We start from the raw sequence: 25,926 nt of genomic DNA on the forward strand, positions 1-25,926 counted from the left end.
CTGCGTGGCCTTTTACAAATTATCCAATCATTCTCACCTTCCGTTTCCGCATCTGTGAGATGGGGGTAATAACAGTCCCTACCTCCTAGGGCGTTGGGAGGATGGATGGGGATGTCTGATGTATCTGGGGCACTTAACAAATAGTTGTTATTATTAATTCATTCATCCGATCCTCATCTCCTGAGCGCTGCCTCTGTGCCAGACCCTGCGACTGGGCTGAGGTAGGGAATCCAGAAATGCATGAGACACACTTTCTGCCCCCAAGGAGCTCAGTCTGGTGGGGGAGATAGAAGTGTCATCACACTCCTCTGGTCCGGGGCTAGGATTGAGAGAAGCCACGTAAAGCGCTTTGTGTGGTGCCTCGCTCAGTGTGTTCAGTAAATGGTAGCTGTTGTTGTTACCATCATTTCTATGACCTGAGCTTAGTTACGTGCAGCCTGAAGAGGGGAGCGATGCCTTCTCAGGGGCGGGTGGGGAGAGCCCCACTTCTGAGGAGTAGGTGTCAGCTGAGTAGCCTTGTCAGGTCATGGGGAGGAAGGGCAATGATGTTTCAGGTGGAGGCCCAGCAGGAGCAAAGGCGTGGAAGTGACACGTGGGAGTGGCAGGTAATCTGGTATTGCTGGGTACCAGGGAAGGGGAGGGCATCAGGCTGGAGGGGAGGGGTGGACAGACGCCAGACTGTGAAGGTTCTGGAGGCCGTCAGAGGGCCAGTGGGCTGGGCCGGTTTTGGGGCCGAGAGAGGCACACCGCTCCTGGCGTCCGTTAATAAAGACTTGTCGTGCATCAAAAACTGTGAGGTCAGCAATAATTAAGTCAATTAAAATGTCACTTACCACATTAACAACAGTGGAGTTTTAAGGCCACAAAGCCCCTGAGTTTGGTGGGGAGGGGCATTCCAGCCCAACCGGGGTGGGGGATGAATAAAATTACTTCTAAGCTCTGTTCCGTCTTCCCCACATGGCCCCTGTGACACGTTTTGGAGCCTGGCTCCATCCCCACATCCCTTGGAACACAAAGATAACCCTCCCCCCACCCCCACCCTCAAAAAGGAAAGAAAGAAGGAATATAAACGTGAAGATCACCTGTAATCCCATCTGCTATCTCCCAGAGATAACCTCTGTTAACATTTCAGGGTATAACCTTCCGGACTTTTTTCCTATGCATATTTATACATACATTACAGAAATGGGATCACATCATGCATACTGTTACCTATTTCTTCCACTCAACAGTATATTGTGAGCATCAGCACATACAGATACACATCATTGTTTTAAACTGTGGCACCGTCTTGCATTGCAGGCACGACTCTTCCCTCATTTACTGGACTAATCCTCTCTTGATGGGCAGTGAGGGTTCCAATTGTTTGCCATCATAAGCAAAGCTGTCATAAATATTCCTATATCCATATCTCTGCATACTTGAAGGATAAATTTCTAGAAATGGAATTGTTGAGTCCAATGATGCTCTCTCTAAAGGCTTTTGATGCAGGGAGTAAAGAGCTCTTTTGTCAGTGAGGTAGGAGAAGGACCATTTCCTACGCCCCTCAATAACCCTGGGTAATAATTTTTCTTCATATTTGCTGACCTGATTGGTGAAATTATTTTATTGTTTCTATTTCTTTGGTGACAAGGAAGGCTGAGCATTTTTTGGTCATATGTCAGATGGCTATTTGTTTTTCTTCCTTAATAAGTTGTCTCCGGAATTCCCTAGTGGCCAGTGGTTAACACTCTACGCTCTCACCACCAAGGGCCCGGGTTCAGTCACTGGTCGGGGAATGAAGATCCCACCAGTGCCGTGCGGCCAAAACCAACCAACCAAACAAACAAAGTTGCCTCTTCATTTACTTAGCCCATCTTTTATTAAGGTGACCATCTTTTTGTTTCTATATAAGAGCTCTTTATATGTTATGGGTATTCTCTTTGTTTTTTATTTGTGCTACTTTTTAAGTCAATTTTGCTATGTTATGTATGGTAAATATTTTCCCAGGTTTTGTGTTTGCCTTTTAGATTTGTTTATGGTACATTCTGTTATACAAATGCTTAAACACTTTATGTCGCCGTGTCCATCACTCTCTTCTCTTAGATCTCTGCCTTTGGGGTCACGTTTATGGTACACAGAGTGGGATTCTGTAAGTAAGTGTTGTTGGTAGGTGTCATGTGTGAGTGTCGACTCAGAAATCTGTAAATCCAGCCCTCAGTTTCCAACTTATATATCCAGCTACCAATTTAACATTCTTTTTTCTTTTTTTTTTTTGGCCAGGCCATATGGCTTTCAGGATCTTAGTTCCCCGACCAGGGATCGAACCCGTGCCCCCTGCAATGGAAGCACGGAGTTTTAACCACTGGACTGCCAGGGAAGTCCCCCCAACTTAACATTCTTACTTGGAAGTCAGACCCATATTTCACACTTACCATGTCCCCAAAAAGCTGTGATTTCCATTCCCCACCTCCTACTTCCCAGAGCCGCTTCTCCCCTAGAGCTCTCGATTCAGGAAAAGACCCATCTTCACTCAGTGGCTCAGGCCAAAAACTAGAGTATTCTTTTTTTTGCCCTCTTTTCCTCACATTTTATAACTGACCTATCAGCAGTCATGTCATTTCTACCTTCAAACTATGTCCTGATTCTGACCACTTCTCCCCCCTCCACCCGTACCACCCTAGTGGAAGGCACCTCGGTCGCTGGCCTGGGCTTATGCATTGGCCTGGTCTCTTCGCTTCTCTTCTTGACCCTCTGCAGTCTGTTCTCCACACAGCAGCTGAAGTGAGCTTTTAACAGCAAATCATCATGGTCCTTACCTATTCAAGACCATCCAGGAGCTTCCCATCACACTCAGGATAGAATTCAAACTCCTTACAATGGGCCATGAAGCCCCCTGGGATCGGGACCCCTCCTCTCCCTCCCACCTCCCCTCCCCCACACGCCCCCTCCCACTCTGTGCTCAAGCTACTCTGGTTTCCTTGCGGTTTCACACACACACCAAACTTATTCATGCCTCAGGGCCTTTGTCCTTGCTGTTCCTCTGCCTGGAAAATCTACTCCCGCCCCGCCCCGACCCCTGAGATTCACATGGCTTACTTCAAATATCACAGTGCCCTTTCCTGACCACACGTTCTAAAACAGCCTCACCTTTCCTCCTGTCATGCTCTGCCTCTGCCTTATTTTTCTTCAGAGCACTTATTCCTGTCTGACTTTATTACATAGGTTTATTTGTTGTTTTATAGCCTTCCTCCCTTGGAAGGTAAATTCTATGAAGGCAAGGACTTTGGTACTTAGTATGTGGGTGCTTAATGAATATTTGTTGAATGAATATGTGTAATACATGAATGTGTATGAGTGTCACGTTTGTGTGTAGATACATCTGCTGCGTGGATGGCTATCTGTAAGAACATCTATGTGTGGAACTGTGGAGGTAATGACATTGTGTTTGTGAATGTTCACGAATTTGTGTGCAAATCTGACTGCTTATGTGAATGCTTTGCTGAGAATGTCTGCGTATGTGTATTTGTGCATGAACCGTGTGTATGCCCGTGTGTGCACGTATGTGCTGTGGATGTTTGGTGATGTGTCCACTTCAGTGAGGGTGGGGAGCTGAGACATCTGGACACGTCCTTCCTCTTATCAAATGGACCACTTTCCAAAAGTGACGTTTCAGGCCGATACATGATGGGCACTCAGATGAGGACTGCAAGGGTCTGGAGGAGCCCTGGGGCTGGTGGGGCCCCGGCAGCCTCATGCTGATGCGAGCCACCTCAGCAGAAGGGATGTGCTCTCGGATGCGTTGGCCACCAAAGAATGAGGCTGAAGCAATGTGGGGCAGAGCAGGCACTGGACAGGCTGTGTGGCCTCAACACGTCACTGCTCTTGCTCCAAGCCTCAGTTGACTCGTCGGTAAATGGGATTCATTGCTCTTGGCCTGCTTGCTTCTTGGCAATACGGTGAGAATAGAGGGAGGCAATGGCAGTGTGTGTATGACAGTCACAGCAACAGTGTTCTTAAAGCTGTGCAGCATATGAGGGTTGTAATCCACGATATCATCAGAGCGAATGCCTCAGTGTTCCCAGGCCAGCTCTGGACCTGGCCCTGTGTGAGCCTCAGTGGCTGTTTGTTGAATAAATAATAGGTGTGTGAGCAAAACAATGATGTGCAAGTGAGTAAGTGCCTGGGTGATTAAATGAAGAGATGACTGCATGAAGCAGCAAACGGATTGATGAATCCCAATGACTAACATGTTTGAGCACACGCTACGTGCCAGACCCTATTGTAAAGGCTTCTCTTAATCCATGCAGCAACCACATGAGATAAGTACTATTACTAACCCCATTTTGCAGGTGGAGAAACTGAGGGTCAGAGAAGTTAAGTGACTTACTCAAAGCCACAAAGCTCCCAGGTGGCAGAGTGGAGATTCCAGCCCAGGCAGGCTGACTCCAGAGCCCAGAGCACTAAACCCTACACAAGTCCTGCTGCGTGAATCAATGAATGAGTGGGTGAATGAATAAATACATGCAGGAGCCCTCTTGCTCTTAGCTGTGGGCAAGGCAGGCCACTTTCCGATGGGGAAGCAGAATCTCTCAGGGGTGAGGTGGGCATCCAAGGTGCGGACCTTGGGTGGTGTCTCCGCCAGGGTAGAGTGTGACCGCATGGCCTCACTCACATCCCCTCCCTCTCCCTGGTCTGCAGGCACATGCCGCGATGCAGCACTACGGGGTGAACGGGTACTCGTTGCACGCCATGAACTCGCTCAGCGCCATGTACAACCTGCACCAGCAGGCGGCCCAGCAGGCCCAGCATGCCCCCGACTACCGGCCCTCGGTGCACGCGCTCACCCTGGCCGAGCGCCTGGCTGGTAAGGGCCGTTTGTGGGGACGGGGGCTGGGGGGCCTGGAGGAGAGACCTGGGGGAAGAGACTCTGGAAGGTGAAGACAGGAGGGAGTACTGGGAACGTTTACTCTGGGAGACTCAGGAAGACCCAGGTCACTTAGTAACACAGGGAGATGTCAATTCAAAATCTGTGTGCGAGTGTCCAGAGCACCCTTGTTTGCCAGCACTGTGCTGGGCCCTGGAGCTGCCCTATGCCTTCAGATTCCCTTAACCACCCTGTGAGGGAGGGATTCATTAGCCTCTCTCACAGGTGGAGAGACTGAGGTAGGAGGTAAGGGACTAGCCGAGAGCATTCCAGCTAGGAAGTGGCTGGAGTGCCCAGGGAGTCCCATCTGTAACAGCTCCCATGTTTTGATCACTGATTGTATGCCAGGCACTGTGTGAGGCGTGCTCTCTCTCTCTGTGCGTCTAACCATTCAACTCCAGTAAAGGGAGGCTATTATCTCCATTGTATGGACAAGGAAATGGAGGGTCAGAGAGGTTAACTCTAGGCAGGGCTGGGGTAGGAGATTAGAATGTGACATTATGGCTAAAAATCTGAGCTTTGAAGTTACAGACTTGCAGTCATTGTAGGGTCTGCCCACTCACCTCTCTTCTCTGAGCCTCAGCTTCCCCCTTTATAAAAGGGAACATGGTGGTGCCCATCCCATAGGATGGTTGGGATGTTATTTGAGATAACATAATCAAGGTATTCAGTAGGGACTGGTAGGTGCTCAGAGGAAATTATTACCCGGGTCCCAGGGGAAGTGCCCATGAGGGAGCTGCAGCCTGGTCCCTCCTCTCCCAGTTCAACTGATTTTTGCCCTGCCCTGGCAGCCCCTCAGTGAGCATGGGAAGGGTTTGATGGCATAGGTGGGGAACGTGATTTCCTGGGAGGTGAAGCCACCTGCCCCATGCTGTCCCAGGCCAAACCTCAAGCAGCTGGTGAATTGCTCTGGCCCTGGGCCAGGTGGTCCTCAGAGAGCTTTAGGACACTCCCAGGGAGGCCAGGTGCCCAGAGACTCATGAGAGGGCACGGCAGGAAGAATGTGGCCAGGATCAAATGGTGGGGCAGACCAGAGAAGCATAATCAGCTGATGCAGTCAGGGAGGGCTTCCTGGAGGCCACGGAGCAGGAGTCAGGCCTTAATAGGACAAGGAAGGGGGACTAGCGTGAGTAAAGGCACAGAAATGGGTTGGGATACGAGGCCTGGGTAGGGGTTCCGGCCTGGCAGGGAGGGTGAGGCGGCCGCTTCTACTCCTTTAGATGCTGCCAGGCTCTGGGAAGGGCTCAGTGGGCAAAATGGAGCCCCTGGTCTCCTTCTGTAGATCAGCATTGTGGTCATCAGTGTCCAGCATGGGGATGTGGGTGCAGTCCTGCCCGGGCTGTGGCTGCTTCTCTGGTTTGGAGTGAATTCCCTGTGCCCAAGCTGGTGGTGACATTTGATCCTTACCATGTTCCAGGGCTCAGAGAGGAAGAGTCAGGGACAGAGGCTCACCTCTGCTGGTGGGGACAGAGGAAGTGGAGTATTCAGTGCTCCCACCAATTCTCTAATCTTGAGAAGGAGGGATATGAGCTCCAGGCGGGCCTTTGTATGGAGGCCTCGCCTTCCAGCAGGAGGTTTTGCTGACGGTACAGAGAGCCTGGCGTCCCAGGCTGTGACTACCTCCCACCTTTGTAGTCCCTGAAGCCAGCAGCAGAAGGCTGAGCTGCTGCTCCCACACCCAGTGTTCTACTGAGAGGGGTCCTCACTCCTTCCCCTCCCGCAGCGTGACCAGCATGAGCTCAGGGCTCGGTCCAGGCTGGGATCAGTACCAGTTTGTAAGAGGTTCAGGGCTCCCTCTTTACACTGAAAAAGGAGCAGCCCAAAGTCTGAGGCTTCCTGGATACCCAGTTGCCTCCTACTTCCTCGTTTAGAGTGTGGCGTTGACTCCCCAGTCCCTGGAGTGCAGGGGAAGGACCTTGGCAGCCCTGTGCAGAGGCTGACACAGCTCGGGTTCCCTTCAGCATAGATAGTCCAGGGTCCACTTATGGGTGTTGGTAGGCGGGGAGAGAGAGGTTAACTGTCCATCCTCCAGGGACTGGTCAAGCAGAAGGGTTGGAGGCTAGACAGCAACCCCAGACAGACATCTGTGCTGGGAGGTTCATGTTCCCAGCACGTGGGCAGGACTGTGGAATCTGTGGTCCACCAGGCCTGTCTCCCCTCCAAGCCTGTGGTGGTTAGTACCTGCTCTCTTTGTCCTTTCCTCCTGGAGGAAGCAGCTAGAAGGGTCAAGACCACACGCAACAAGGCTTTCCTGTGTTCTGAGGGCCCTGCCAGAGCCAGGCTTTCTGTTGAGGAGACATAAGAGCAGGAGCCTCAGGTCCTGCCATCAGAGATTCACAGGCCAACTGGGACGATGAGATTCATACCCAGAGGACATAGGATCAAGTGCCAGTGAATTCCATCTCCTCAGTCAGACCTCTCCTGAGTGTACCTTGCAGATAAGTCATGGCCTGGCTTCTCATGGTCGGGACAGTATTTTGTTGGTATCTAGAATCTAAGGGTCATAGGCTATTAGAAGCTTTGTGACATGGACTTCCAAATTATTAGCATCATGTACTCTCAGAATATTATACCCTTATTATTCTGGGACTTTAAGGATTTTAGGGCAATGCCCACCCACCTACCTACCCACCCATCCCAAACCAAATAAGGAAGATCCCCCTCAGTCATATTCCTGACAGCCATTCATAGAGATGAGTTAGACTTCAGTGGTCCTGATAGTGAATGATGGGGTGGAGCGATCTTGAAAATCCAGCCACGTGGAGAGGAGATGGGTGATTTCCAAGGGGGAAAGGACCAGGGTCTAGCTCTGGCAGGACCACAGTGGGTCAGAGCAGGGTAAGATTCAAAATCTATTTCCCATAATTAAATGGGCCCCCTCTCCTTGCCCTCCAACGGCTGTACATTTCAAGACATCATCTTGGAGGCCCGCTATGGCTCCCAGCACCGCAAACAGCGTCGCAGCCGCACGGCGTTCACGGCTCAGCAGCTCGAGGCCCTGGAAAAGACCTTCCAGAAGACTCACTACCCGGATGTGGTGATGCGTGAGAGGCTGGCCATGTGCACCAACCTACCTGAGGCCCGGGTACAGGTAGGACCCAGCTCCTCTAGCTAGACCTTGCAGGCAAGCACCAGCCCATCGATCTGGCTTCCTGCTGTCCAGGAGCCAGCACTTTAGCCCTCGGTGCCACACTGCAACTGGTGTCTCCACGAATGCCTTCAGCGACAGGGAGGGCGGGTTGGAAAGGATTGTGTGTGTGTGTTTGCTACAGGGCGGGGGCAACCTTGCCACTCACACTCCCTCCGGGAGCACCCTGCCCCTCAGCTCTGCTGCTTCCCCCCCGACTCCTGCTCTCCTCGCCCTGTTCCCAGGTGTGGTTCAAGAACCGCAGGGCCAAGTTCCGGAAGAAGCAGCGCAGCCTGCAGAAAGAGCAGCTCCAGAAGCAGAAGGAGGCTGAGGGCTCCCCCGGGGAAGGAAAGACTGAGGCCCCGACTCCAGACACCCCGCTGGAGGCCGACCAGCCCCCCAGCCTGCCCAGCGGCGACCCCCCTGCTGAGCTTCACCTGAGCCTATCCGAGCAGTCGGCCAGCGAGTCAGCCCCCGAAGACCAGCCAGACCGGGAGGAAGACCCCCGGGCAGGGGCTGCGGGTTCCAAAACTGAGAAGAGCCCTGGGGCTGAGATCAAGGGGCTGGGCTGCAAGAGGGGCAGCCCCAAGGCAGGTGAGGCCCAGCAGCAGCTGTGGTGGGCCGGGGCCCAGCCGAGGGAGAACAAGCAGGTCTAGTCGCACGCGGGCCTGGCTGGCGAGGGGGGTCAGAGCAGTGATAGAGTTAGCCTTGGTGGCACTGGACCTGACCCAGAGAAAGGACTTGGCCATAGCAGGCCTGTTCCAGGTGGTCACCCTTTAGTTGCTGAATCCTGGAAGGGTCCAGGGAATTCAGGGGGTCAGGGGAGAGGCTGTGTGGCAGGGGAGGGGTACTTGGGGAGCTCAGGGCAAAAGCTATTTATCAACCATTATGGAAATTTTCCAGTATTTTAACAACCAGTACAGATGTACCAGTGCATACTGGGTGAGTACCATATGGGTACCAGAGAGTCCCACATGCAGCAGAGACTCAGAGCTGTGTTTTTGACGGAACAGAGCTCTGGCAGGAGGCATAGCTCAGACACAAACCCTGGGCTCAGGCAGGGAGTGGATGGGGCTGTGAGCTGAGAGCTGGAGGGGAAGGGGAGCCACAGACAGGAGAGGGGAAGGGGAGGTGACCGCCCTTGAGAAGAAAAGGAGTCTTTGGGTGGGACATTTCTGTACTGCCTGACTTGCTTATGGCTCAGCCATTCCCCGTGTCAATCTGTGATTCTGTTGTGACGATTTCAAGAGTAAATAAAACTCTTTTGTCCCACCAAAACCAAACAACAACCAAAAAAAAAAAAAGGAAAAAAGAAAAGGAGTCTCCCTAAGAAGTCAGACTTGGGGGCCTTCCAGAGTCTGGTGCTCCTCCAGGAAGCTTGGGTCCCTCCCTCCCAGGATCCTGGGGGATGCTCAGCCCTGGCTGACGTGGGTGGATATGGTTTCAGCCAAAGCCTTGTCTTGTCTGCAGCTCCAAGGGGGTGGCAAGGCCGAGGGAGCCCTCCTGGCAGACCAGTGCCCTGTCCTGAGTCCTCGATTCTTGGTTCTCTGCTTGCAGATTCCCCGGGCAGCCTGGCCCTGGCCCCTGCAGCCCCCGGGGGCGGCCTCCTGGGCCCCTCCCACTCTTACTCCTCATCCCCGCTGAGCCTCTTCCGTCTGCAGGAGCAATTCCGCCAGCACATGGCCGCCACCAACAACCTGGTGCACTACTCTTCCTTCGAAGTGGGGGGCCCGGCCCCTGCTGCTGCTGCGGCTGCCGCCGCCGCTGTGCCCTACCTGGGCGTCAACATGGCCCCTCTGGGCTCACTGCACTGCCAGTCCTACTACCAGTCGCTGTCAGCGGCCGCTGCTGCCCACCAGGGCGTATGGGGGTCTCCACTGCTGCCCGCACCCCCCGCAGGCCTGGCACCTGCCTCGGCTGCCCTGAACAGTAAAACCACGAGCATCGAGAACCTGCGGCTTCGGGCCAAGCAGCACGCGGCCTCCCTGGGACTCGATACGCTGCCCAACTGACTGCTGGCCTCCCACCCGCCAGGGCTCTTGGGTGCCCCCAGCCCAGCCCCATGGTTAATCCAGTACGGCTCTCAGGGAGTTAACTCCAGGAGCCCAGGGATCCCGGAGCCTTGGAGTCCTGCTTCCTGCCCCTCTCCCCCTCCCCCCACCAAAGCTCCAGCCCTCGGTGAAGCCCACACCTACGCCCTGCCCTCTGCATGGCCCTGCTTGGATCCCACGGAGGCTGAATGAGGAGGAGGTGAGAGGCTGGTGCCCCCAGCTTTCCTCGGGGAGTGAGAGGCTCTCACTGGCTAGATCCCTGCCTCAGCGTCACCTCCTCCCATCCCTCCCTTCCTCCCCTTCTGTCCCTAGTAAGTTTGTGTGTGGAATGTGAGATATATAAAGCTATATTTTCAGGCACCTGCCTGCCCCAGGCCCCCTGCCCTGCTCCATCTCTTCTCCTCTGCTGCTCCCGCCTCCACCTGCAGCTTCCACATCTCACTCTGGCCTTCCCTTCTCTCTGTCTCTCTGTCTCCCCTTTCCTTCTTCCCTGCCCGCTCTCTCCCTGTCTCTGTCCAGTTCCCCACCCCGTCTCTCCCCAGCCTCTGTTTTCCCCACTCTGGATCCTCCCCCATGTCTCTCCTCCCTGCCCCCGCTTTCTTTCTTTGGCGCTGGCTGAGTTGGTGTTGTCAATTCCCAAGCTATGCTTTGTTTGGGGTTGTGGCTTTTTAGTTTCAGTAATTTTGCTTCTTCCTGTTCCTCTCCTTTTGCTTCTTCCCTGCCTGTCTCCTCCCCGCCGGCACCCTCTTGAGGCAGCTGTTTCTTTGCATCCCCAGTAGAGGTGATACGGTCCTCGCTGGAGACCCTGGAACCACTGGAGCTTCAGGCAGTAGGGGGCACTAAATTACCCCCCCCACCAGCCCAGATTCTAGAAGGGCATGTTCTCTTCTCTCTCTTTTCTAGCTTTGAGGCCCCCCCCCATACCCCTGATTGAGGAGGAAGGGAGTGGAGGCAGGAGTCAGACTGGGGCAGGCAGCAAAACGGCAAGGCAGCATCTCCGGCTGCCACGGCGTTCATCCAGGCCTGACCACAGGGCTCCAGACCTCTCTTCGGTGAGACTTCCCTGGGTGGAGGGAGGCAGCAGGGAATGGGTGCTCTCAGAGAAGTGTCTTCAGAGGAATGCGGTCCCACGCCCTGGGCCTCCAGGTTCTGCAGTTAGTGTGCAGGGCAGGGGTGTGGCTAAGCCAGGAGGGAAGGTCGGACTCCAGCTCCTGATCACGGTAAGCGCAAACCATGCAGCAGTGCGGAGTCTCAGGCTTCTGCTGGCATCCTGTCCCAGAGCCAACTGTCGAAGTAAGGGCTCTGTCCAGGTAGTCACTGGCTCAGAAAGGTATGCTCCTGCTTATGGCCAGGAACCCAGCCCAGCAGACTCCCTCTCCGGGTGGAGTGACCTTGAGTCAGCCCGTAGCCTCTCTGGGCCCGTTTCTCCACCTGGATTAGATGGCCTGTAATGTCCTGTCCGGCTCTAACATTCTGCACGTCTGTGCTTACAACCTTGCGGGGCAGAAGTTTTTAGTTAAATTAATAACAACCACGAAAAGGCTCTCAAAAACACAATGTATGAATTAGAAAATGACTGTTGTCTTGCTGTGGAGCAGTGGGTGTCACACGCACAACCTCTCCTCTCCAGTCTCTGCATCTCAGTTGCCCCAGTAAGTGTAATGGGTCCTTTCAAGTTGAGACAATCTGGATTGGATCCTGTTGTTCTTGAGTTTTAGTCCAGCTTCTGTGGTCCCCCCATCTCTAAGCCTTCACATGGTCTCAGGGGCTCAGGGTAAGGGGAGGGAAATGGCTTGCACAGATTCTGGGTCATGATGCCCAACCCTGTGCAGCTCACCACTGAAGCCTCCACACCCTGCTTAGGGAAGTTGGATCTGAAAACCAGGGTAGAGATTCCTAAGGCTTACCTCCTCTCCCAGTGGTAAGAGAGGGGGTCCTACTGGCAGGATTGCTTTGCAGAGTAGTTGATGCCCATGACCCTTGGGGAGTTCGTCTGGCCTAGGGCAGATGGAGAAGGCTTTGGATGGGAGCAAAGTGAGGGGGATGGTAGCTTGGGCCAAGAAAGCTGTTTGAACAAAGCAGTGGAGTGAGACTTTGTGGGTGATGGGGAAATGGTGGCTGGCTTCATGAGAGGTGGGGCTGAGGGTCCTGAATCCAGTATCTCACCTGGATGTGGCAGGGACCAAGGCAGGCAGGTGAGGGTTTCTGAACAGGGGGATCAGTTGAGCCAGGATCAGGTATCTGAGATTTGGAAGGTGAATCCAACAGCCACAGGAGATCAGAGGAGAGACTTGGGCAGGGAGACAGGAGGGTAGCAGAGACTCTAGGAGACAATAGGGATTTCTGGTTTATCCTCTGGGATCAGCTCCAGGAAGTTCTGTTTCCGAAATGAAAGCAATCTCATCTAGCCCAGGCATGGGGACTGAAGCTTTTTGCCTGTCCCTGGAGGCAAATGACTGTCACTGGACCTTGGAATCCAATAGCTCTAGACATTACCACCTCCTCCAGGAAGCCTCCCCTGACTTCCCAAGGAGCAAGTCCACCCCGGAGTCATGTTCTATTATGGCAGAACCAGGCCCACCTCTGGCTCAGCCCAGCTTCCCTCAGAGCTTTGTCAATACTTCCTCATTCAATTGACCCAATTCCACCAGCCCAGAGAAGGCAAGGAAAGTATATGTGGTCCCCTTCCCCGGGCAAGTCTCAGCGTAGCTTAGGGGACCAGCCTCAGTGACTGAAAGCAGCTAGAGAGCAAGAGGGGAGAGTACTTGTAAGCCGTACCCTGCATCTCCTGTCAGCTTGGGGTGGGCCCAGCACGCCTGAGACTGAGGCTGAAGTCTCGCCCAGGTTGGCCTGGTCATCTCAAGGCTGAGAGCCAGAGGCTCTGACTGTTCCTTCCAGGAAGGCCTCATTCCTCTCCTCTCCCTCCTGTTGGAGGTCTCCATTTCCCTGCTTCCTCACTTCCCCAGAGCATGATCCAGGGGCCTGGGCCCCCACCCCGACTCCGCAGCAGCGGGCTGTACAGACTGCTTTCCAAACCAGCTGTTTTGTGACCTTTTGTGCTTAGAGGTCGTGCCAGCCCGTGGCAAAACCATTGTGTACCGTATTTATTTATTCTGTTAGTTGAAAAAACAAGACTCAAATGCCCCTCCCCAGCTCCACCCCCTGCGTAGTACAGCATGACACTCTGTCCCGTGTATCCCTCCGTCTGTCTGTCTGACTTCCTGTGACGTTGTGACCTGTTCTTTGTCCTACTTGGCTAATAAAAGAGAATCTGGCAGCACAGCCCTCGGTCCAGGTTCATTCCCAGAGATGCCCATGGTGGGCTGAGCAGATGTCGTCTGCCTCAAGGTCTGCTCACGGTGATCCAGCGCTGTGGCCAGTGGTCACGGTGGTCTAGCTCCCTCCAGGGCCCTCACCAGTCTGTGGCTGGTGTGCCACTCTGGGGAGGTCATGGGGAGCAGAGGGACCAGGGCGGGGAAGGGTTCCACCGTCTTCTCTGGGCGGCTTGGTCCTCGCCCAGGCCCGTGTGGCAGGGCAGCTGGGGGCTAGGGCCAGCTGAGGGTATTGGGGTAGTCTGGGGGATGGGTATGTCGGACAGAGAGGGGCGGGGGTTCTGTGGGAATGACAGGAGGGCACACTGGATCTAAAGCCCGAGCTGTTCTCCAATGGGATTCTCCAGTGGGATAGGCAGCTTTGGGAGGGAGGGAGCCCTTTGTCCTCAGAGGTGAGGAAGCAGAGGAGGAGGAGGGACTCTGCTGCGGTGCCGGATGGATTGGAGATGTACGAAGCTCCTCCTTTTAAGAAAAAGACGACTGGCAATTTCCTCTACTCAGCCGTCACGGCCCTTCCCTGGGGTTCTGCACAGAGGGTCTGCACAGGGCCCCTGAGCCAGAAGGGGTGGTGCAGGCTCGGGGTTGGGGTTTGGGGGTGAGAGTCCCCTCCGGGGGTTTCCTGGAAGGAGAACACCAGCAGACCTGACTGGTGTGCAGGGAGCTGCTTCCTGGGCTTCCCAGGGAAGGCGCCTCAGGCCAGAGGGACCCATGGGGCCCTGACCCCCCCATTTCCCAGGTCGAAGCTGGACCCTAGGAGGCACATTCCTCTCTCCCCAGTGGGGCTGAGGATCAGGGCGGGGAGCACCCCCTTCACCTTGCCTTCCCACCTCCCTGGGAGGGGCTGGCTGATCAAATGTCTGCCCCAAATCTCCTACTGCCCCTCCTGGACCAGAGCCCTGCCTGCCCCTACATACCTCTGCCCCAGGTATACACCTTCCCTGGTGGAGAGGGCACCCTGGGAACTCTGCAGTTCAAATCACTCATGCACTCAGCACTTACTGAGCACCTGCTGTATGCCTGGCCCTGTGCTGGGCACATAGAAACGAGCAAGGAAAACATGGTCCCTTTTCTTAAGACAGTACAAAACAGGGTTATTTGGGGTTCAAAAAATAGAGAACCATGGGAGTTCAGAGGAGGGGTCCCTAGCTCAGCCCAGGGAGGTCAGGAAGGCCCCTTGGGAGGGAGACTTTTGAGCTGAGTCCCATAGGTCCAGTGTTCACCAGGAGGGCAAGAGAGAAGAGTATCCTGGGAGGCACAGCACACACAGAGCTGCAGGACCGCCAGCTGGTGAGCCCCGAGCCCTGGGGGAGCCAGGGCCTGTCCAGGTGGGGCTTGAGAACGGTGCGGGGTAGTGTCAGGGGCTGAGGAGGGAAAGGAAAGCTGGGAGCTCAGACTCAAGCCCAAGGGGCGTTGGGAGCTATTCCCACCCAGTGGGGGAGTGGGGTGATCAGATTTGCATCTTAGAAAATCCCAACCCCCCATACCTTTGCTGCATGGTGGCTCAGGAGGAGGTAAGGAAACCAGAGAGGAGGCCACTGTCACATCCTGGTGGGAGGAGGGTGACATCAATGTGGACTAGGGGAGGAGGGGTGGGAGGAAGGAAGTCGAATTACTATGGTTACTGCAGGTTTAGGAGGGGTCAAGGGTGCTCCTGAGTCTCTGGCTTGGTGGATGGGGACCCTTGGGCTGGGGTGAGGGGAATAAGCCCGAGTTAGACTGGTCTTTGGGGCACCTTTAATTTATTCAAGGGAAGATGTTGGGATGTACTAGATCAGGGCACAAAAGAGGGGTCTGTCTGCGCTGCTTAGACTTTATTTAATAAGTACTTACGTAACACTTTCTCCGTGACTGGCACCTCACAGATATTGTCATTTAATACTCACATAACTCTATGTGGTATTATTATCCCCATTTAACAGATAAAGAAACTGAGGCGCAGAGAGGTTAAATAACTTGCCCATGACCACACAGCTAAGTATTGGGCAAACCAAGGTATGAACCTGGCTAACCTCAGAATCCATGCACTTCACCTTGGTGGTTGTCAACAGAGATAGAGAATGAAACCACGTCACTAAGTAAGATCACACAGGGGACTCTGAGGATGGGACCTCAGGGAAACACTGACTACAAAGCAAAGAAAATTCTGTTATGGAGTTGGGACAAGCTGCTCCTGGCTTGCTGGTGACTTTGGGCAAATAACTGCCCCTTTCTAGTCCTCAGTTTCCTTTTCTGTTGGCTGGGAATCATTAACTATGTCCAGCCTGCTTCCTGGGAGGCTTAGGTGAGACCAAGAGGAGAAGGGTCTGGAGGAGGCCGAGGGGCTGAGTGGCCTGTGCCCGGCACGCAGTAGGTGCTCAGACAGCCCACGGTGGGTGCGATGAGAAAGGCATGGGGCTCCCTGGAGCTTCTCCCTGAATCCTCATTTCCTTAGACCTTGGCCCGTGTTTTCCTTCGGTCCAGGGTTCTTTGGGGGCCCTGTGGAAGGGGCACCATCTGAGAGGGTCCTGGGGGATGGACCCCTTTAGGGCGGGGCGGGGTGGGGTCCGCCCCTCCCCCGTTTCCCACAGAGCTGCCGGGCCTGGAGCTCCCCCACCCCCACCCCACCCCATCTCTCATTCTCTGCTCCCTTCTGGGAAAGCCGATTAGGAGGCAGCCTCCTGCCCACCCCCCTGACAAGTTTGTCTGAACTTCCAACAAAGGCCCTCAGAGGGCTGCAGAGGGAGGGCCCGGCACCAGGAACCTGACACCACTGGCCCAGGATCACCCGGGCAGCCTAGGAGGCGGCTGTGCAGCTCTGCTCACCCTATGCAGGCAGGAAGGTCTCCCAGAGGGGACCTGGCCCCTCCAAGGCCTGGGGGCTGGCAGGCTGGGAGACATCTCCCCCTGGGATCCCCTCCTAACGGGGACAGGGCCAGCCCCAGGAGGTCAGGTGGGGATCTGCATACATTCTCACCCACAGTCACATACACACTCCCAACTCCCAGGGACACTCGTACCCTCCCCCGCTCACAACCACACACACACTCACACACGTATCCTCTGTGTGATACACACGGGATGTGCTGACTTCTGCATTGCACCACACAGTCTCAGGGTGTCTGTGTGTCTGTCTCTGCTACGCTTGCACACACCACCCATACAAGCCCTCAGCCTCGCCTGGAAGTTGCACACTTGCCCCACTCCCAGATGTGCACTCTTCCTGGCTTACACTCCAGACAGCATCCCCCCAACGCTGGGATAGTGGCTCCAACTCCCCCCTACACACAGGCCTCCAAGCCACACTGCCAGCTTGGTGCTTGGAGATACTCCACGATTGCTGCCCTGGGCCTGCTGAAGACACTGCCCAGATACCCACACGAGAGTCAGACCCGGGCCCGAGCTGCCGTTTAACACCCTTGTTCCCTGACTCCATGCATCCATCCTCACACACCATCTGCTCTCTTGAGGACACCTTGGGGAGACATAGGCCCCTGGGCTCAAGCCCTGTATTGTTCTGATGTCTCCATTTCAAAATCCTTAACTTTTTTTTTTTTTTTTTGCGGTACGCGGGCCTCTCACTGCTGTGGCCTCTCCGGTTGCGGAGCACAGGCTCCAGACGCGCAGGCCCAGCGGCCATGGCTCACGGGCCCAGCCGCTCCGCGGCATGTGGGATCCTCCCGGACCGGGGCACGAACCCGTGTCCCCTGCATCGGCAGGCGGACTCTCAACCACTGCGCCACCAGGGAAGCCCCCAAATCCTTAACTTTTAAACAAAGGACCCTGCATTTTCATATTGCCCTGGACTCCACCAATTGTGGAGCGGCTCTCACGCCCTCATCACAATCTCCCTCAGTCTGACTCACTCGGCCCTGCTGAGGCTTTAGAAACTCCGAGTCTCCAGAAAGCTCTCAACTTCTCCCACCTGCCTGAATGCCTCCGCTTCGTCTTACAGCTGAGCCTTCCCTGTCCACCCCCATCCCTCACCAGGCAGCTGAGTGTGATGGGTGGAGGGAACTACTAAGCATATACTACACTTCTATATACCTCCTCCTAGTGCGATCTCGGGGTTCAGTGTCCTCATCTGTAAAACAGCCTAATGATAACACTGACTTCGGGGTTCTTTGTGAGGTTTAAATAACATCTGTAAGACACTTAGCACAAAGCCTGGCATTTAGTAAATACTCAAGAAATACTTGTTATTATTGCTATGATTACATTCTTATAAGTGCTGGCGAACAAAACTAGACTGGCCCTATGATCGTCTAGTGGGTAAAACAGAGATTACTCGAATAATCACACATACATGAATGTGAAGTAGCAGCAGTGAATGGGGAGCACAGGTCTCTAACCTCGTGAGGTTTACAGTTAACAGGAGAGGCAATCTGAGGCAAGGATCAGGGATTGGTCTGGAACAGGGCCAGGAATAAGTCTGAGGCTAGAATCAGGGATCAGCCCGGGGCACGTCGGTTAGGGGACAGAGGTGGGGCTCAGAATGGGGCCAGGGTCAAAGCTTTGTGTGTGGCTGGAATCAGGGATCATTTGGGGCCAGGGGTAGGGCTCAGTCTAGGGCAAATCACAGCTCAATTAGAGGTCAGAGTTGGGGCTCAGAATGGGGCCAGGGCAGAGCTCAATTTGGGGCAGGGCTGAGCTAAGTCTGTCACTGGTACCAAGTCAATTTCATTTCTAGCAGTGACTCACTGTGGGGCTGTTTTAATAAGCTGCTAGGCTTCTGTGAACCTCTGTTTTATCATCTGTAAAATGGGGAGATCTCTGTCTACCCCCCAGCCCGTGGGAATCCAGTGAGCTAATAATGGAAGCGGAGGATTAAACCGCTGCCACAGCTGCTGCTGATTCTAAGCCTGGCCCCCTGGGGTGCTCCTCCCCCTGCCAGGCTGGGGAGGCCGTGCCATCCTCACCTAAGTCCCCAGCTGTGGGGAACTCGCCACCCCAGCCTGGGATCCTTTCCAAGAGGATTCTGGAGATTTTGCAAAGCCCTTTGAACAACAAAGGCCACGGGAGCGATACTTCCTCCTGGGGACTGACTGCCCAGTGGTTCCTTTATCTCGGCAACCAGGTTTGAAGAGCCATTCTTGGAAAGAGCTCGTGTGGGGCGTGTGCGGGTGCGTGTGAGTGTGAGCATGTGCTTACAAAGCTGCTCTTTGTTGCCGTCCCCACCTGAGCGGCTGCAGACCTGGAAGCCTGGGTCCTTCAGAGTTCAGCCCATCCATCCCTCACCTCCACACAGATGTGCTGGGCAGCCAGGAGGGCGGGAACACTTTCTTACCTTAAGATTTTCCCGGAGGAGAGAGCTCCAAGAAACAGGAGCCCTAGTGCCTCAGGAACAAGGTAGGCTAGGCTGAGGTGGATGCTTGACAACATGGGAGAGATGAAAGGGAGTTTGGGTTCTTTTAGCAGGTGCAGGGCATCCTCGGCCCTGGGGTCCCTCCCCAGCACACACGGACCCTCTGGAGGCAGGGCCGACAAGATGCCCGAGAGGCTTGCCTCATTCAGACTTACCTTCAGTCTGCTCTTAGTAAGCCACCGAGAGAGAGACTGTGCAGCCAGCAAGCTCCGACCTGCCTCTCGGACTGTGGGACATGGGAGAAGTCCCTCTCTGGGCCTCAGTCCCTGTGTTTAAGTTGGGCTTGGACTGAAGCCCCTGACTGCACTGGGTGGAAGCTCCAGGTATACAGGCAGGACCTGGAGTAGCCAGACCTGCAAAAGGAGTCTTTCTGCCTGTCTTTTCCTCTCCCTTTCTCCTGTTCTAGCTGCCAGGATCCCACTAAGCCCAAGCGAATGGACAAGTGTGGGCTGGCGGTGGCCTACTGGAGGGCCTGGTGTGTGGATGGCCTGGGGATTCCTGCTACAGGTTCTCAGAACAGACATCCTCAGGGGCCCTCCAGTTCAGTCCCCATTTGGGCAGGAGTCACTAACACCCAGCCCCTGCCACAAACCCACAGGGATGGGAAGCTCATTACCTTGCTGGGCAGCCTGCTCCAGGTCTGACCGGGAAGTTCTTCCTCATTTGAGCTGAAACCTGCCTCCTCCTCATCAGGCCTGGCCTGGGGGGTGGGGGTGGTGTGCACACAGGAGACATCTATTCACACTGTTCTGGGACGTCCAACCAAACTGGACCACGTGGCACCTCCCGCACTCACTGTGCCCCTTCCCACCTGTCTGCTCTTGCTGATCAGGCCTTCTGGGGAAAGCCTGTTCACTCTTCAGAACCCATCCATACGCACCCTCGCCAGGAAGCCTCGCCTGATCACTCAGCCCCTCCCTCTCTTGACCCCTCTTGGCCATCCAGGGACACCCAGATGGAGCTCCCTGAGCAGGACTTGGCACGGGCAGAGCCAGGCTCAGAGTTGTTGTGGAACCAATACTGCACCTGTCTAACTGAACTGGAGGTGCAGCGTGAGCGGCGGGCTCTGCCTGGGACCCTGGGAGCCCGGTTCCTGTCTGGCCTTGCTCTGTGGCCCTGGGCAAGCCCTGGCCTTTTCTGGGCCTCTGTTTCCTGTGTAGAGGTTGGAGGGTAGTCTATTCAGGCCACCCGCCTGCCTTGGACGGCCTTGCTTTCTGAATGTCCTGCTGAGTTTTCTCTTCTGTGTGATATTCACCCCCCAGTTTCCTCAGTTGTTCCACCCAGGGCCTCTCCCCATGCTGGACCACATGACCCGCTGTGGGTGCAGACGGGGCTTGGAGGCACTCGTGGCAAAGGCCCAGCAGCTGCCCAAGGAAGTGGGATGAAGGGGTGTCCAGGGATGGTGCCCAAGGACCAGTGAGCACCCCTTGGCCATGCAGGACCTCGCCCTTCTCCTTTAGAGACGAGGCTGGGCCTGAGGCTGAGGCTGTAGCCCAGTCCCTGTCTCTTCCTGTCTCTTCTCTTCCTGAGGATGTGGCCCTGTCTTGGCACAGGCTTTAGCTCCCTCCTCTCAGTCTTGAGTCCCAGTGCCCACACTTTAGGGACCACCCGCCACCAGTCTTTGTGAGGTGGTTGGGAGGGGCCTCAGTCAACTAATGTTTACTGAGCACCATCTATGTGCCAGACACAGCCTGGGAACTGGAGATGCAGTGCTGAACGAGACTGTCCCTGCTCCCAAGGCACTCATTGCTGGTGGGGAGACAGACAACAGGTAGATAGGTGCTGAAACAAATATGTTTGGGGTGCTGATTAAAGGTTATGAAGAAACTCAAATAGAGAGTGGGGTCAGGGTGCAGCTGAGGAGACGGATGGAAGGAGGAGACCGAGAGTGAGGCCAGAGAGGATCAGACAGATCAGATCGACAGACAGGCTGGTGCAGGCCTGGAGGCTCCACTGAAGGCTCCACTGAAGGCTCTGGGGGAGAAGGGGTGGGGGGGGTGGGATCTATTAAGCTGATGACTCCAGGCCCTAATCCTGTGCCAGGCCTAGGCGGGTAGTGTGTGTGGGGGGGAGGGGAGCACCCCCGCTGGGGTGTAATTTCACGCTGAAGGGCCTGATGGGGCGTCCCAGGGACTGATCCTTTCTGGATCAGAAAACTCACTTCCCTTTGTCGCACGCAAGGGCGATTAATGCCTTAACCCTTTGTGGGCTGGCCTAGGGCAAGCCCCGCCCCCCCTCCAGCCCCTTGGGACCTAGCCCAGAGCCCTTCGCCTCCAGCCCCATCAGCTCCTGGACCTGGTTCTGTCTGCAGAGAGGGAGAAGCTGTGACTAAGGACAGCCAGGGGACAGCTTTCCAAGCAGCTTTTCCATGGCCCTGTTCCCTGGAATGCAGCTGCCCAGGCCCTGTGCCCCCAGAGACGTGAACTCCGCACCCCTATCTGCAGGTTCTCTTATAGCTCAGTTCAAGTCCAGTCTCCTTCAGGAAACCTGGGGTCTAGTCCACCGGCCACCACAGCCTTCCCACATGTCCTGTGAAGGGGCTCCCACTCTTTCCCGGGGGGCCCCTCCCAGCGGCCATAAGCAATACAGCCATAACCGCCTAGTCCCGCTGCCCTCGCAGCGAGGAATGAACACTACTCCGCCCCACACCCCCAGAAGGCCAGGTCCCCTGACCCTCACAGTCCACGCCTCCAGTAGCACCCCAGGGATAGCCCTGGCCATTCTGTCCAATGGTGGCATTGCAGGCCTGGGCAGCTCACCACCGGCAGCCCCTGCCTCTCCGCCCGCTCGAGATCGCGGCCCCCCTCTCTCCCCGTCTCTATTCAAAGCCCCACCAGGAAGTTGTCGCACCTTCTTTGGCCCCTCCCCTCGCTCCTCGCAGCGTAACTTCGCCGCATCCCGGGGCAGCCCCGGCGGGTCGCCCCTCCCAAGCTCCGCTGGGGTCGGGGCAGAGCGGCAGGGACCTGGGCTGGGCCTCCCCTAAGCTCCCCGGGTCTCTGAAACCCCAGCCCCGTTAAAAGAAAGCCCCTAAATGTTATTTACACTTCGGAGTCTTAAAAACCATTAACAAAAGCCACTTAATTCAATTATCTTCCCGGCTGGCTCGGTTCTCAGAGCTGAGCGCGGGCCTCCCCTTGCCGCCACCCCCCGCCACCCCCCCCCCACTGTCATTGTGTCGGGCTAATGAGGTAAACTGAAGCGAGCCCTGTCCCCCCTGACAGGTTTATGAGAATTTAATAAAGCGTGGCCGGGACCAAATGAGTTGCCTCAGCCTGGGAGAGCTCATTGTCTTCGGCGTCAGCGTTTTTGACTCGAGCCGCCCCTCCCCCGCCCCGGCTCCCGCCTGGCTCGGTCCCCACGCCCGCGCCAGTGCCGCCCAAGGTGAGCCTGGGGAGGGCCTGGCAGGGGCCCGCTCGGGCCCCGCAGGGCCGAGGCTCCCCGGGCCGGCCCTGACCTGGGCAGTGTGCCCTGCGGAGGGGCTGCGTGGTGCCTCGCGGACCTGCCTGTCCTCACACACACACCAGACCCCGGGAGGGTACGGGGACCTCCGGGACTCCCCCTTCCCGCCTCCCTGCTCCTGTCTCACCCACCACTGCCAACCTGAGGCTGAGGCCTGGCTGGAGCTGCCTTGAGCGTGATTCACTTTCTCTTGCTTGTCTGCAGTGACCGGCCAGAGCGAGGGGGCTTCTCTTCCTGCCAGGGTACACGGTGGGGACACGGGGCCCTCAGTCATGACCTGGTCACCTTCTTCCTTTTGCCCTGAAAGGTAACGAGGGGTGGGGCACAGCCCAGTGAGTGGAAGGGACTTGCCCAGGTTTTAGCGGGAGTCAGAAGTGCAGATGGAAGAGGCGCCCAGGCTGGAGGCCCCCAGACGCACAGGCAGGCGGGCAGGCCTCACCGGAGCTCCAGGGGTATCTGGAGAAGGCCCAGCTGTCCTTCGTCCCTCATGTCCCGGACAGCCTAGAACCGGCCTTTCTCTGTCTGGCCTCTGCATCCTCAGGGATGCAATGTCTAGGAGTTTCCAGACCATTCAGAGACCCAGAATTCCTTCTTTCCCCTTCCAAAGTGTTTCCAGAAGTTACTTCGTTCTGGGGCTGAAGCCTGGCCTGGGAACCTCATCTGGAAGGTCCTGTAGTCAATGGAGTGTGTGGGAGCCAGTCTTCGGGATCAAGGCTCAGTCCGTGATCATGATGAAATCTGTCTTAGTTCAGGGTCAGCATTCAGTGTATTGATTAGGGTCAGAGTTCAGGTTGGGACCAGATTCAGGGCTCTGTGACCAGCGTCAGGCTCAACCTGTTACTAGAATCAGGCCTTAGTGCATGCATCAAGGTCAGGGCTGTCTGTGCCCAGAATAAGGGCTTAATGTTTGTCCATGACCAAGACTCAGTCTGTGCCCAGATCAGGGTTCAATTTTTGGTAAAGGTCAGGGTTCAAGTCAGAACTCAGTCTAAGATCAGGGTCAGGGTTCACTGTGTGGCCCAGGCAGGGTCAAGGCTCCGAATGTGGTCAGGACCAAGCTCAGGTCGGGACTTAGTCTAAAATCAGAGTGAGGGCTCAGTCCAGGACCAGACCCAGGACTCACCTGTGTCCTTGATAAAGGATGTCTGTGTCCAGCACCAGGCCTCCCTCTGTCGTAAGCTCAGGTTCCAGGGTTGGAGGTGTCACTTAGTGAATCTGGGTGACTTTAACACCCACCCCTTCATGCACACCCAACTCCCTACTCCCCACCTCCTCAGAAGAGGAAAAGGCAAAGTTGTGCAGTCTGGCTGGGCTGTCACCTCTATCCCCTGTCATGTGCCCAGGGTGCCCTCTGGTGGCACTCCCTAGCAGTGCCGGTTTCCTCAGTCTTAGCCCATCCAGCTGGCCGTCTCCTATGCAGGGGAGCCTCGCCCTCAGGTACATCCATTAATGCTCATCTAGCCAGATCTGTATTCCTGTGTCACCCCCGCCACACACACAAAGCAGAAAACAGGAATTGGCCAGGAGAACTCCCACACGCATAAGGAGCTTTTCTCCCTTCCTGTCCAGAATCAGGCATCTTGATAAATCCCTGTTTCCGGAGGCCCAGAACCTTAGCTGTGTGATAACATTCACACTCTTTACTCATTCAGTCGTTCGACAAATATTTATGGGGCACCTACCTTGTGCCAGGTAGGCACTGAGTGCACAGCTGTGAATAAGCCAAAAGTCCCAACCTCTTCGAGCTCACATTCTACTCACTTCTCCCTGATCCCCGACTCCTAGTGCACAGACCTCATCAGAAAGGCACTGGCATCAGCAGAAGTTTAGGTGAGATTCAGAACTGGGCAACTTCAAGTCCCTTCTTTCCTCTAAGAGTCAGAGGTTGGACTACTCTAGGTTCTGGTTCCTGGTCTTCATCTCTCCTCATACGCCTCATCTGGACTCGTGGCTTCACCACCACCCACAGGTCAGTGGCTTCTGCATCTGCCTCCCCAGGGCTCTCCATCTGGAACTCGGGCCTGCGGCTCCAGCTCCTACAGGACAGCTCCACTGGGTTTACAGACCTTTCATATGGCAACAGCCCTTGCTTTTCCTCCACCATATACCCAGCTGCTCAAACCAAAATTCTAGAACTTCCTTCAAGATTCCTCTCTTTCACTCCCTTAAACTCCCCTGACAGGGAGACCTCAAAAATGGGTGTCGAATCGGCCCAGCTCACAGCCACAGCTCCGGTCCTGACTCCCAGCGTTTCCCACTGCAACGACCTCCCAACCTGGCCCCTCTTTTCCCTTGTGTCCCTCAACATCTATTTTCCACATAGCAGGCAGAGCGAGCTGTGCAATCATAAATCAGATCATGTCACTTCCCTGCTTAAAACCCGCCAGTGGCTCCCATCTCACGGAGAATAAAACCCCAGCTCCTCACCCTGCTTACTAAGCTTTACAGGAGCTGAGCACGACGCCCGCTCCCCCCTTCTCCAACTTCATCTCCCACCCTTGTCTCTACAGCCCTTCTTTCTTGGTCTGACACATGGAAGCCAAGTTCATTCTCACCTTAGGGTTGCACTGGCCATTTTCCTGAGCATGAAATGGTCTTGCTCTAGACCCATGCGTGGCTAACTCTTGTCAGTCAGAGCTCAGCTTAAATGACACCTCTCAGAGAAGACCTCTCCAGCCATCGAAGTCCCTCTGTCACACCTCCCTATTGTGATTTTCTGCACAGCACTATCAACCAGCTAGGATTTTTTGTCTTGTTTGCTTACTTATTTAATGCTTTAATTCTCCCCCAAGTAGAACGTAAGCTCCTCCAGAGCTTGTTCACCAAGCTATGGGTTCATAGTAGGGCTCAGGAATTATTTGTTGAATTAATTAGTAAAAAATGGTCCTAAGTGGCCACCCTCATTTCTTCTAGTGGGAAGAGAGGGAGAGGATCTGAGTTCAAGGCTCCGAATGTGGTCCTTAGTGGCCCTTGGTGGGCTCCCTTGTCTTGGCCCTCTGGGAGGTGGCCTCACTGTGCCACCCCTGAGCTCCCCCAGGCCCCAGGCGGCACCCCTCCTTTCAGAAGGACCAGCTATGTGTCCTCCACATAGGACTGCGTGCAGCCCCTGGACCTCTGAGGACATACCCTGGTGCCTCAGTTCTGACTCTCAGGGCCAGGAGTGGGAGTGGGAGGGTTCAGCCTTCATCCCAGGACCCCTCCGCAGTGTCCCAGCGGGAGGTGGCAGTCCCTGCTCAGATTCCTCAAGGTCAGGGAGCTTCCTGCCTCTGTGCCTTCAGAATCACCTCCTCTCCTTCCACAGAAACCTGCTCCCCACCCGGTGGCGCCCTGGAGCCCCTCTCTGCCCTCAGGGCCTGGAGCCTGCCGGGGAGGGGACTGCAGACGTGCGGAGACAGGGCAATCCTCCAGCCTCCTTGTGCGTGGAGACTGTGGCTGCCCTTGGGCCTCGCTGGCTCCACGGGGGATGCATTGCCCTAGGGGGGCCTGAAGGGATATGAGGGGAGGAGTCCCCGGGTGTGGCAGGCCTGGAGGGATACTGGGGGGCTTTACTAGGGCTGGCGGATTGGAAAGTGTGTCCTGGGGTATAGAGCATATCTCCTGGTGTGCCTGGGGAGGGAGAGGAGGCACAGACGGGACAAAAGATGACCTTCAGCTGGCGGTGACAATGCAAGGGAGACTCCAAGGAGCCATGCCCCACAACCCGCCCTCTG

At 55.5% G+C, this 25,926-nt stretch overlaps 1 protein-coding gene across 2 annotated transcripts; it reads left to right on the plus strand.

Moving 5' to 3' along the window:
• The first annotated feature begins 4,692 nt into the window (after window positions 1–4,692).
• On the plus strand, window positions 4,693–10,045 carry DMBX1 (diencephalon/mesencephalon homeobox 1). Of its 2 annotated transcripts, none has more exons than XM_067712262.1 (4): window positions 4,693–4,846; window positions 7,819–7,997; window positions 8,279–8,627; window positions 9,591–10,045. In XM_067712262.1, exons 1-4 carry the CDS (start codon window positions 4,693–4,695, stop codon window positions 10,043–10,045), a joined length of 1,137 nt encoding a protein of 378 aa, XP_067568363.1. The 2 variants fall into 2 exon arrangements, with proteins under 2 accessions (XP_067568363.1, XP_067568359.1); XM_067712258.1 differs by having other exon boundaries at window positions 4,693–4,844; window positions 7,802–7,997.
• The last annotated feature ends 15,881 nt before the right edge of the window (window positions 10,046–25,926 follow it).

This window comes from Pseudorca crassidens, chromosome 2, assembly GCF_039906515.1.
Source record: "Pseudorca crassidens isolate mPseCra1 chromosome 2, mPseCra1.hap1, whole genome shotgun sequence".
Taxonomy (NCBI): Eukaryota; Metazoa; Chordata; class Mammalia; order Artiodactyla; family Delphinidae; genus Pseudorca; species Pseudorca crassidens.